The sequence below is a fragment of the Lissotriton vulgaris genome, chromosome 10 (genome assembly GCF_964263255.1).
Source record: "Lissotriton vulgaris chromosome 10, aLisVul1.2, whole genome shotgun sequence".
Classification (NCBI taxonomy): Eukaryota; Metazoa; Chordata; class Amphibia; order Caudata; family Salamandridae; genus Lissotriton; species Lissotriton vulgaris.
The window spans coordinates 11,271,728-11,284,399 of record NC_141698.1 but is presented as its reverse complement, the minus strand read 5'-3'; the positions used below and the strand labels follow the sequence as shown (position 1 = coordinate 11,284,399).

General features: G+C 50.5%; 1 protein-coding gene across 1 annotated transcript in view; it reads left to right on the top strand.

The window, feature by feature from the left end:
* Positions 1 to 12,672, top strand: part of ALAS2 (5'-aminolevulinate synthase 2) — a 58,549-nt gene that overhangs the window by 23,357 nt on the left and 22,520 nt on the right. The window contains exons 3-6 of the mRNA XM_086940196.1: positions 2,765 to 2,950; positions 9,341 to 9,475; positions 9,892 to 10,114; positions 11,187 to 11,371. Coding sequence (XP_086796322.1) covers positions 2,765 to 2,950; positions 9,341 to 9,475; positions 9,892 to 10,114; positions 11,187 to 11,371 — 729 coding nt within the window. The remainder of the gene's footprint in view (positions 1 to 2,764; positions 2,951 to 9,340; positions 9,476 to 9,891; positions 10,115 to 11,186; positions 11,372 to 12,672) is intronic.

Here is a 12,672-nt window from a genome sequence, read left to right as displayed (position 1 = left end):
GCAGCAGGGCAGTCCTCTGAAGAACAAGGCAGGCATCAGCAGCAGGGCAGTCCTCTGAAGAACATGGAAGGCCTCAAGCAGCAGGGCAGTCCTCTGGAGAACAAGGCAGGCCTCAAGCAGCAGGGCAGTCCTCTGGAGTACAAGGCAGGCCTCAACTAGCAGGGCAGTCCTCTAGAAAACAAGGCAGGCATCAGCAGCAGGGCAGTCCTCTGAAGAACAAGGCAGGCATCAGCAGCAGGGCAGTCCTCTGAAGAACATGGAAGGCCTCAAGCAGCAGGGGGGTCCTCTGGAGTACAAGGCATTCCTTCTGTAGTCTTCCACAGGCCCAGGAGTGTACTGAAAGAGTTGATCTGAGGGTGCACTATTTATACCCGTTGCCAGCTTTAAAGTGGAAGAAACTTTGGGAGTTTTCCCCCCACAGTTTGTTCTGGAATTTCTTTCCTCCCTGTCCTAGCTCCTTGGCGCTTGAGGTGACAATAAACAAGAACGAAGTCCCCTGTGAACGTACTAAAGTAGCTCCTTTGAATGTAAGTGGTGCTGTGCACAACTTCGCCCTTCCCATCATGCCAACACGTAAGTACCCTGTTGTGTCACTGTTTGGGAGGAATACACAAATACCAACTGCGATGCAAAAAACAGTCATGTGACCCAGTACACAAACTGCAGGCACCAAATGGTTAGGACAAGAACATGCCAACTTTATAAAGTGGCATTTTCAGAATTATGACTTAAAACCCAACTTCGCCTTTAACCCCTTCCCTGAGCTGCGAATTCGGCCACGGCACGGGGGGCTAGGGGGCGGGCATGGCGCTTCGGTGCTCATGACGGCTCCATGCCATCATGAGTCACGGGTGGCGTGTGCTCATGATGGCGCGGTGCAGACATGACCCCGACCGCTCATTAATTCGCCCGCACAGGCGGGGAATTAGTGAAGTGTGGCCGGAGCGGCAGCGGCATGACGGCTCCACGCCGTCATGAGCACACGCCTACCGTGGCCCATGACGGTGTGGAGCCGTCATGAGCACGCAAGGGGTTAAAGGGGATTTAAAATTGCAATTGTTTAGAGACCAAAAATGACATTTCTACCTGGTCCCAAACAAAAGCTATCACTGATTAAGGTAACCCATTGTTATCCAATGAGAGAGGTAGGCCTTGCAATAGAGAAAAACGAATTTGGGGGGGTTTCACCACTAGGACATGCAAAACTTAAAAGTATATGTCCAACATTTTCAATACAATGAACCCTTCTCTTCGGGCTGTTTAGGGCCACCCCACGGTTTGACCTACATGTATTAAAAGGGGGAGGTTTAGGCCTAGTAAAGAGGATATTTTGCCAGGTCGAATTGGCAGTTTCAAACTGCACACAGGCTGCAATTGCACGTCTCAGACATGTTTTAATAGGACTTAAGGGGATGGTACAACTAGTGTGGCCAGCCCACTAGTAGCATTTTTGATGTACAGGTCTTGGGCACATGTATAACCACTTTATTATGGACTTAAAAGTACATTAAATAGGTCGATTAGGTGTGAGTCAGTTTTACCGTGTTTAGTGGAGTGAGCACACGCATGTTAGTACTGGTTAGCAGTGGTAAAGAGCACAGAGTCCTACGGTAAACAAAAACTAATTTCAGAATAAAGGGAGGGGTTAAGGCAAAATGATTGGGGGTGACCCTGCAGAAAGGGACAAGTTCAGCTCGTCTACATCCCCTCAAAGAAATAAGGATGCTGCTTGGACATTGTATTTACTGCAAACGGCGCATGCGCTGTTTGGTGTTGTGGTTCTAAACGCGCCACACTCTGAGTAATGCAGACTGCTCGACTTCACCACCCCTACAAGTCATGTGGGTTCAGTGAGCTCGCGGTAGTGTCTGGACCTTGGAGTAGGATACTGGGAGACCTTGTTCAAAGATGTCCACACTACAGTGAGCCTCACAGGCGTAGCCGGTGGACAGAGGTGGCGGGCCTGGACCCTGAAGCTGGTTGGGCTGCCCTCCAAGCAGGAAGTTCAAGTCTTTTCTTATCTAGTGCCAACTAAAGGTGGCAGAGAAGTGGAGTAGCTCTTTAGAGAAGCACAGTAGGAGGCACCCCACGGAGGCTTTGCTTAAGATCACACATGCACACACAGATGCGGTGACTGAGAGTGACTCCGGCTGTGAACACCGTCCAAGCCCCTACTCACCAGATCAACTCAGTAATTACATTAGAGATAGTCCTACCACATGCATCCACCAGGGGTGTGGCTAGCAGTAGTGCAGCTGGTGCAGTGCCACCGGGAGGTACCGGGTCTCAAGGGGCAACGTCACCCCGATTATAGCTGTTTTTTTAAAACTCTGAAACCAGCAGGTGAGGTGCATGGTCCTTGTTTGTGTTAGAATCTGTGGCACGCTTGCTATGCAACTGCATGAAATGCCACCCTGCCCTGCCACATCTGGACTTTCACAAGACATCTGACAGCGGGAACACAAGACAACCCCATTGATGACACTTGTATCACTCATGCACGCAGAGCAGAACCCTCCAAAATCATGTCGCCTGCACACCCTGCACAGCTGCACACACAAGATACATCCTAAAACCCGCAGATCAAAACACACCATTACACGAACAACCTCACATCATAAATGTCCCACCTGCCTTGTGATGTGCAGGAACCGGCGGCAGCTGCATGTGGGTGGGGTCCACCCAGAGAGGTCCTGCAGGGCCAAGGACTCTACGGACGTATTTGTGGTTTAACTTGTTACCATCTTTGTGTCTCCCTCTTCAGTGTCGCTGGCCCTGAATCAGCCGCCATCCAACACTCGCACCCTGGCCCAGGCTGCAGCCGCCGCCGCTGTGGCCCCTGAGGCCGGCAAGTGCCCCTTCGTGGAGACCGAACGGAGCCAGGAGAAGAGCGGCATGGTCAAGCGAGCGAGCCCCGAGGTGCAGGAGGACGTGAAGCCCTACAGGGCGGGTAAGGATGCTCGGGTCCCGCACGCTTTTTGCACACTCCCTTCACACACTCTGCCCACTTACTGTACACACCATTCATACACTCTGCACATATTCTGCACACGCCAGTCATACAGTATGCACATTTTCCCCACACCCTGTACACTTTCTACACACACCATTCAAACCACCTACACACTTTCTGCCATGTAAACAGAGCCCTTTTGCTGGTGACAGAGGAGCACCAGAAGCAAAGCAGGGCTTTCACCTGTGAGCTGACCATCTCTGCACCACTCATGACTTTATTCTTCACATTTCCTTATTTCTTTCCCACTCAGCAGCCTGGTTATTGACATCAACCTGCAGGGATATTTTTAGGTCAAGCCTAGGCAGCGCTTGTGCTGTCTCTTCGAGACATGTTGTATATTCTTTGTGGGCTTGCAGCCCGTCCATCACTTTCATTTGTTTTCTGGAGCGTCCTTTAACCCCATGCATGCGGTGCACTTTCCTGCTGTGTGCTAAGGAATGCAGAATCCCATTGTTCATGACGAGCTGAGCTCGTCATGAGCAGCGAAGGGGTTAAAAAGTATTTTTTCAAAGTGGCTAATCCTTCCTCTTTGTCCCTCTTTTTCATGGGTTAGTCTCTCCCATAGAGCAGTGCCCCATTACGTGTAGCCTTATGCTTGTCCCAGTTAGGAAATGATGTTAGGACTACTTCTTACTTTGTTTAACAGAGCTTTTCACTCGCTCCCTTGTCTGAACGCACTGATGCACACAAAGTCACAGTTGTCTTAGCGCTGGCTGTGCAGGCTCAACGCCCTACCCTCTGCTCTCTTGGCCCCTTCAGCCTGATTCAGTCGCAGCCTTCTATTCTCTGTCAGGCTCACTCGGTACAAAAGGGCTCCTGTGCACTCGCCATTCAGGCCTTGTGCTGCCCCACCTTCCCGCTGCTAAACCCATGCACAGTCTGCTGCCGGGGGATGTGAAAAACTACTGCTCCATTTTGGGTGTGGGAATGACCACCGTGGTCACCACTGTTAGGTCAGGCAAGCCGCAAGGTACCACCCTTAAATACACCAACAGACAGCTGATAAATACATTACTTAAATCAGCAAAAGGTAAATCTGGCTACTTTATTGGTCCGTATAAACAAAGAGGTTGACATCTTTTATAACAAGGCAACTAAAAAAGGCAAGAGATAGATGACATCAGTGTCCTCTTTTTATCTCTGATGTTATCTCACCCATTGTCTCTGATGGTGACCTGCCCGCCATCTTGGATGAGTATTTGTTACACGCTGTTCCATTAGTGTTTATGCAGTGGGTATTGCGCTCTATTCATGCCATCCACTGCACTGAGATTTCACAGAAATATGTTGTGAGTGTATTTTTTGACCGTTTGCCTGCTCGCTTTAAAGATAAGCTGTCCTGTTGGCTTCGGTATTTGTTGCTTTCTTTAGTTTTTGCTGGTATTTATCATCAGGCAGTAGATGGATTTTTTTTGTCTGAAGCATCTCTGAGAGCGCATGTTCTCTAGCTCTAGAGAACAGTGCACTTCATTCTATCATGTGTCATGGTTGCATGGTGTCCTTGGATAACAATGTACCTTCAATGTATCATGTGTGTCAGTGTCACAAACACCTTCTCCACTCTCACGACAGTGCATTTTTACTGCATCATGTCACAGGCATATGCTGCACTAGCATGGCAGAGCAACTTCACTGTATCATGCGTCACAGCCACATGACAGTGCACCTCCACTGTATCATGTGTCTCAGCCACATGCCAGTGCACCTCCACTGTATCATGTGTCTCAGCCACATGCCAGTGCAACTTCACTACGATGTGTCACAGTTGTATGACACTGCACCTGCACTGTATCATGTGTCACTGGCACATGCTCCACTTACATGACTGTGCACCTTCACTGTATCATGCGTCACAGGCTACACTTGCATGACAGTGCACCTTCACTGTATCACGTGTCACAGCTGTATGACAGTGCGCCTTCAATGTATCATGTGTCACAGTCACCAGCTACTCTTGCATGACAGTGCACCTTCACTGTGTCATGTGTCATAGTCACATGACAGTGCATCTTCACTGTATCATGTGTCACAATCGCATGACAGTGCACCTTCCCTGTATCATGTGTCACATGCTACACTGGTATGACAGTACACCTTCACTGTATCATGCTTCACTGGCACATGCTACACTCATGTGATAGTGCACCATTACTGCTGCAAGGGTCACAGTCATATCCTTCACTCACATGACCATGCACCTTCACTGTACCCAGTGTAACATTCACAAGCTCCACTCACGTGCCAGCGTGTGCTTACTGCCCCATGTGTTACATAATTATGCAACAACCACACAATGTTGGACTCAAGGTACACCTGCATCAGACTTGGCGCACAGGGCATTGTGGGAAGAGCTCTGTCTCCTATGAGTCATTGTCCTTATAGTAGTTCCTCTCCCTGTCGATGTGTTTCAACCCTGTTTTTAGATGGTGGAGTCTGTTCCAGGCTAGGATTCAGTCCCATTCACCAGCAGCATCAGAACTCAGCTCTTCTGACAGTGGAAACTCTGGATTACATTTCACAGGGATGTGATCCGAGCAGCCACCTAAAATGACCCTAGTAAATTATATATAGTAATTATGGTGCCACCGGCACCCGTGCTTAATTTGTGTCGATTTGTGCAGGTGATAGGCACAGGTACTCATTTTGGGGCCAGGGACACACTTTTCAAGAACAGACCCTGCGCAAGAGACAGGAAGACAGAAAAGGGAGAAAAGAGGAGGGTGGAAAGAATGGAAAACAGGGAGAAAGGGAGAAAGCAGGAGGGCGAAAAGAGAGGAAAACAGGGACAAAGGGTGAAATCAGGAGGCTGTAAAGAGAGGAAAACAGGGAGAAAGGGAGAAAGCAGGAGGGCGGAAAGAGAGGAAAACAGGGACACAGGGTGGAAGCAGGAGGGCGGAAAGAGAGGAAAACAGGGACAAAGGCTGGAAGCAGGAGGACGGAAAGAGAGGAAAACATGGACAAAGGGAGAAAGCAGGAGGGCGGAAAGAGAGGAAAACAGGGACAAAGGGTGGAAGCAGGAGGGCGGAAAGAGAGGAAAACAGGGACAAAGGGAGAAAGCAGGAGGGTGGAAAGAGAGGAAAACATGGACAAAGGGAGAAAGCAGGAGGGCGGAAAGAGAGGAAAACAGGGACAAAGGCTGGAAGCAGGAGGACGGAAAGAGAGGAAAACATGGACAAAGGGAGAAAGCAGGAGGGCGGAAAGAGAGGAAAACAGGGACAAAGGGTGGAAGCATGAGGGCGGAAAGAGAGGAAAACAGGGACAAAGGGAGAAAGCAGGAGGGTGGAAAGAGAGGAAAACATGGACAAAGGGTGGAAGCAGGAGGGCGGAAAGAGAGGAAAACAGGGACAAAGGGAGAAAGCAGGAGGGCAGAAAGAGAGGAAAACAGGGACAAAGGGAGAAAGCAGGAGGGCGGAAAGAGAGGAAAACATGGACAAAGGGAGAAAGCAGGAGGGCAGAAAGAGAGGAAAACAGGGACGAAGGGTGGAAGCAGGAGGGCGGAAAGAGAGGAAAACAGGGACAAAGGGAGAAAGCAGGAGGGCAGAAAGAGAGGAAAACAGGGACAAAGGGAGAAAGCAGGAGGGTGGAAAGAGAGGAAAACAGGGACAAAGGGAGAAAGCAGGAGGGTGGAAAGAGAGGAAAACATGGACAAAGGGAGAAAGCAGGAGGGCAGAAAGAGAGGAAAACAGGGACGAAGGGTGGAAGCAGGAGGGCGGAAAGAGAGGAAAACAGGGACAAAGGGAGAAAGCAGGAGGGCAGAAAGAGAGGAAAACAGGGACAAAGGGAGAAAGCAGGAGGGTGGAAAGAGAGGAAAACATGGACAAAGGGAGAAAGCAGGAGGGCAGAAAGAGAGGAAAACAGGGACAAAGGGTGGAAGCAGGAGGGCGGAAAGAGAGGAAAACAGGGACAAAGGGAGAAAGCAGGAGGGCAGAAAGAGAGGAAAACAGGGACAAAGGGAGGAAGCAGGAGGGCAGAAAGAGAGGAAAACAGGGACAAAGGGAGAAAGCAGGAGGGTGGAAAGAGAGGAAAACATGGACAAAGGGTGGAAGCAGGAGGGCGGAAAGAGAGGAAAACAGGGACAAAGGGAGAAAGCAGGAGGGTGGAAAGAGAGGAAAACAGGGACAAAGGGAGAAAGCAGGAGGGCAGAAAGAGAGGAAAACAGGGACAAAGGGAGCAAGCAGGAGGGCAGAAAGAGAGGAAAACAGGGACGAAGGGTGGAAGCAGGAGGGCGGAAAGAGAGGAAAACAGGGACAAAGGGAGAAAGCAGGAGGGTGGAAAGAGAGGAAAACAGGGACAAAGGGAGAAAGCAGGAGGGCAGAAAGAGAGGAAAACAGGGACAAAGGGAGAAAGCAGGAGGGTGGAAAGAAAGGAAAACAGGGACAAAGGGAGAAAGCAGGAGGGTGGAAAGAGAGGAAAACAGGGACAAAGGGAGAAAGCAGGAGGGCAGAAAGAGAGGAAAACAGGGACAAAGGCTGGAAGCAGGAGGACGGAAAGAGAGGAAAACATGGACAAAGGGAGAAAGCAGGAGGGCGGAAAGAGAGGAAAACAGGGACAAAGGGTGGAAGCATGAGGGCGGAAAGAGAGGAAAACAGGGACAAAGGGAGGAAGCAGGAGGGCGGAAAGAGAGGAAAACAGGGACAAAGGGAGAAAGCAGGAGGGTGGAAAGAGAGGAAAACATGGACAAAGGGTGGAAGCAGGAGGGCGGAAAGAGAGGAAAACAGGGACAAAGGGAGAAAGCAGGAGGGCAGAAAGAGAGGAAAACAGGGACAAAGGGAGAAAGAAGGAGGGCAGGCAGAAAGAGAGGAAAACAGGGACAAAGGGAGAAAGCAGGAGGGTGGAAAGAGAGGAAAACATGGACAAAGGGAGAAAGCAGGAGGGCAGAAAGAGAGGAAAACAGGGACGAAGGGTGGAAGCAGGAGGGCGGAAAGAGAGGAAAACAGGGACAAAGGGAGAAAGCAGGAGGGCAGAAAGAGAGGAAAACAGGGACAAAGGGAGAAAGCAGGAGGGTGGAAAGAGAGGAAAACATGGACAAAGGGAGAAAGCAGGAGGGCAGAAAGAGAGGAAAACAGGGACGAAGGGTGGAAGCAGGAGGGCGGAAAGAGAGGAAAACAGGGACAAAGGGAGAAAGCAGGAGGGCAGAAAGAGAGGAAAACAGGGACAAAGGGAGAAAGCAGGAGGGTGGAAAGAGAGGAAAACATGGACAAAGGGAGAAAGCAGGAGGGCAGAAAGAGAGGAAAACAGGGACGAAGGGTGGAAGCAGGAGGGTGGAAAGAGAGGAAAACATGGACAAAGGGTGGAAGCAGGAGGGCGGAAAGAGAGGAAAACATGGACAAAGGCAGAAAGTAGGAGGGTGGAAAGAGAGGAAAACAGGAGAAAGTAGGAGGGTGGAAAGAGAGGAAAACAGGGACAAAGGGTGGAAGCTAGAGGGCGGAAAGAGAGGAAAACAGGGACAAAGGGTGGAAGCAAGAGGGCAGAAAGAGAGGAAAACATGGACAAAGGGAGAAAGTAGGAGGGCGGAAAGAGAGGAAAACAGGGACAAAAGGTGGAAGCAAGAGGGCAGAAAGAGAGGAAAACATGGACAAAGGGAGAAAGCAGGCATGAACAATAACCTAGAGTTGTGAGATAAAGAGGCGGGGAGTGTCTGGTGGCGTAAAGAAAGGCATGGGTGGAATCACGTCTAGGCAGCCTTGGTGTTCCACCCTCTGGTGTATGACCGCACCTGTAGCATGCTTTTCAGGACTACTTTGACCCCTTCGTTTATGTTGTTTTTGAAACAAGTTAAGCACGGAGTCCCCGGCCACAGGACACGTCACAGCCCTGGAGGGATTGGTCTGGAAAGAGTTCAGTCACACTGTATACATCTAGGTCAGCAAATGTGAAACGTGTCAGGGACCCTGGCATTTGTGTGGAACAGACTCCTACAAATACTTCGCCATTAGCTGAAACATGTGGTGAGCAGCCTTTACAACGCGGGCATTACCACGCGCTGCCATTACTACGCTGCTTTTACAACGCAAGTCGTTACAACCACTTGCGCTGGAGGGCACTGTTGGATAGGGAATAGTTTAATATTCTATTCCAACACCTTCCCTACTGTAACTTGGGCTGGAGTTGGAATAGAAAATTAAACTATTCCACTATCCAGCGCTTACAGCGCAAGTCGTTGTAAAGACTTGCATTGTAAAAACAGCGTTGTAATGGCACGCGTGGTAATAGCCCGCGTTGTAGTGTCATACAACCAAACGTGTCAGTGACCCTGACATTTGTGTGGACCAGACTCCTACAAATATTTCGCCTTTAGCTGACATTTCCCTGTTTTCCCTGCAGATGCCCTGAGCTCTCTCATCATGGAGGTTCAGTCGAGCCTGAAGAACAAGTTTCTAAGACCAGCTCCGGCCAAGGTGAACCTGGGCACCGGCGCCCCCCTGACTCCCACCCATCTGCTGAAAGAGAACCTGAGAGGTAAGCCACCATGTGTGACCCTGGGCACGTGGGTCCTCTGGTCCATATCCAGAGGTCCATATCCACTATCTTATAGACAGCTTGAGAGGTAAGCGAGCATGCGTGACCCTTGGCACCGGAGCCCCCCTGACCCCCACCCATCTGCTGAAAGAGAACCTGAGAGGTAAGCCACCATGTGTGACCCTGGGCACTGGGGCCCCTGGTCCATACCCACTATCTTATAGACAGCTTGAGAGGTAGCCACCATGTGTGACCCTGGGCACAAAATAAAAACCTTCTGACCCCAACCGGGGTCCATCCCTGTACCAAACCTCACACCCAGAGCGCTATTGCCGGACGTCAAGGCACTCTCTACAGTGTACGAACACCTGGCCTGAGTTGGGGGTCATACCTAATTTCTGATCCTTGCCTTGCAGGTGTTAAGGCCTTCGGCTACGACGAGTACTTCGCCCGCAGGATCGACGACAAGAAGCGAGACCACACCTACCGGCTCTTCAAGACGGTCAATCGGCGGGCGGACGCCTACCCTTACGCCGAGGACTACTCCGACCTACACAGTGACAAGAAGGAGGTCTCCGTCTGGTGCAGCAACGACTACCTGGGCATGAGCCGACACCCCAGGGTGCTGCGGGCCATCTCGTAAGTACCCCAGGCGAGGGCCGTCCATCGAGTAGGGGGGATGATTGTAGGAGCCTAGAATCCATAAAACAAATACTCAGTGGGGGTTCAAAGAAAAAGAGTTATCAAGATTGCTGCAGCAGGAGGCCAGGCTCACTCAGAGGCTAACCCTCGCGCCACAGTTTTACAGGGGGCTTTATACCTTGTAGCACATCTCTCTATATTAACACAGCCAATAGCGGCATTTTCCCGGCATAAGGTGATGGTGGCTACCAAGCACTTCATCTAACCAAAATTGGCTACCCTCATCACACTATATTTGGGCATGAAATGACAAAATGTGAAACTGCAGCAAAGCAGCTGAATGACAGGTAGGCAAATACAACTCGTGGTTTCTGTGGTTTCTCAAAGCCTTGCGAGTTCTGCAAACAGCTCAACCGACCTGTGGACAATTTGCAAGCCCTCCTTATAAAGGGTCACAGAATAGGCCTCAAAGAAGATGGCGTCTACAATGAGGCCATGCCCTGGCGCAGGCCCCTTGACTCTGCTAGGCAGCACCCTTGGGTGGAAGCCTAAGCCCACCCTATTCAGTCTGATATCCCCACACAGGCACTGGTCTCTCACAGCATCTTCCAGCCTGCTCACAGACCAGTCTACATCTGGTGGCCCTCATCCCCAGGGGCCCGGAAGAGAAGGGGTCCTCTTTATTGGCGTCACATGAGTCGAAGTCAAGAGAGATGACTTCTGCCTGCTGGTCTCAGATGAAGGGAGCGGCCCACCCATTGAAGAAAAGGGGCGGGGCTTTGACTGACACATCCTTTAGCCAACACACTTTACTCTTGTTGGAGCCTCCTGTGGTGATGACGCCAGAGATGGTCATGTTGGCCAAGAGGAGGCAGAACTCCAGCCTGTGATGTGACTCAGGCTGGAGTTCTGCCCCCTGGTACTGTTTGGTGCCTTGAGTTGGGGAGGAGTTGCAAAGCGCCTGCTAACGTTGATGCTTCGGAGATGGGATGTCTGGTGCAGGATCTGAACGCTGGCACTTTTGAGGTTCTGCCCACCACTGATGTTGCTTGTCCTTTTTCTTTCTCAGGGAGACCCTGGAGCAGCATGGGGCGGGAGCCGGTGGAACCCGCAACATATCTGGCACCAGCCGGTTCCACGTGGACCTGGAATGCGAGCTCGCCGATCTGCACCAGAAGGATGCCGCCCTGCTCTTCTCCTCGTGTTTTGTGGCCAACGATTCCACCCTCTTCACCCTGGCCAAGATGCTTCCAGGTGCACCTTTTCACTGGGCGGGGATATCCGGGGTGGTATTGGCAGGGACATTCCTTTGACCATGAGTGAGACACTGAAGGGCTCAAGCCAAGAACACAGGGGGGTCTCCTGTGGGCGTTGCAGTGGTTCCAGTCATGGCATAAAACTTGAAGGAGAAGGACAAACCCAAGAATTGGACGCGGTGGGCTCACTCGCGTAATGTGACATGCTTCATCGTAGCAAAAGACTCACCGTTTCTTTTGCATTTGTCGGCCTAAGTTGGCAGGGTATGCCCAGACATGGGTCCCGGGCTCACTACACCACTGGAATCAAGCTAGCCTGGCTGCTGAGGGGTGATGCCCCAAAACCAGTCCCAGGATGCTTGTTTCTGGTCCAGTGAGGACCTGGCTTGGCAGTTCGGGCTGCACTGTTCCCATGAGGCACAGGGTCAAGACTGATTTGCATGTGGCTGGGTCCAAACTGGGGTAGAATGGTGAGCAAAAGAATGATGGATTTAACCCAGATCTCTTGACTGGTGGTGAATGTGTGTATTGTTCAGCATTCCGTCCTTCAATTGTTTCTTTTGCATGATTCATCCGAGGCCACCTCGTCCCACCCTGGTAGGATGATACCACCAGGGCGGGCTAAACCTCGGTTTGGGCTGTCCAGAGGGAGTTCTTAGTTATTCTTCTCTTTTCTGGATAACAAGGGTCCGGTTACTAACTAAAAATACCTCAGGGTATACCACTAAGTATCCTTTTATGAATGGGGTACCCTAGGTATAAATAAAACAGATTACCGTAAGATGCTAAAGGGGTTTGGCAGCAGATATTATGATACTTGCCTGCCCATCGCTTTAACCAACATGTTTCTGCCCTTCCTGACAGCCTAAAAGGTCTTGGGCATTCATCGGGGTTCTTACTTGTATTCCCACCCTATCAACAAGTGAAGGCAAGGGGAAGTTAATAAAAAACAGACAGAGAGAATCCACCTCTCTGAGGTTAAGACATCTTATTTAGAAACCTATATTTTTGTAGCTATTTGCCTCATGGTCTGTTGAGGAAGGGGCCCTTCCTGTAGTCATACATTCATCAAGGAGTGGTGCTTTCTTAGATCCTACCCATTTCCTTATCCACTGCTGATCATACCAGTTGGCTTTAGGTACAGTTAACTACCCTGATGAATGCCCAAGACCTATTAGGAAGGGCAGAAACGTGTTGGTTAAAAATATGGGTAGGCAAGTATCATAATATCTGCTGCCATACCCCTTTAGTATCTTACGGTAATCTGTTTTATTTATACATAGGGTACCACATTCATAA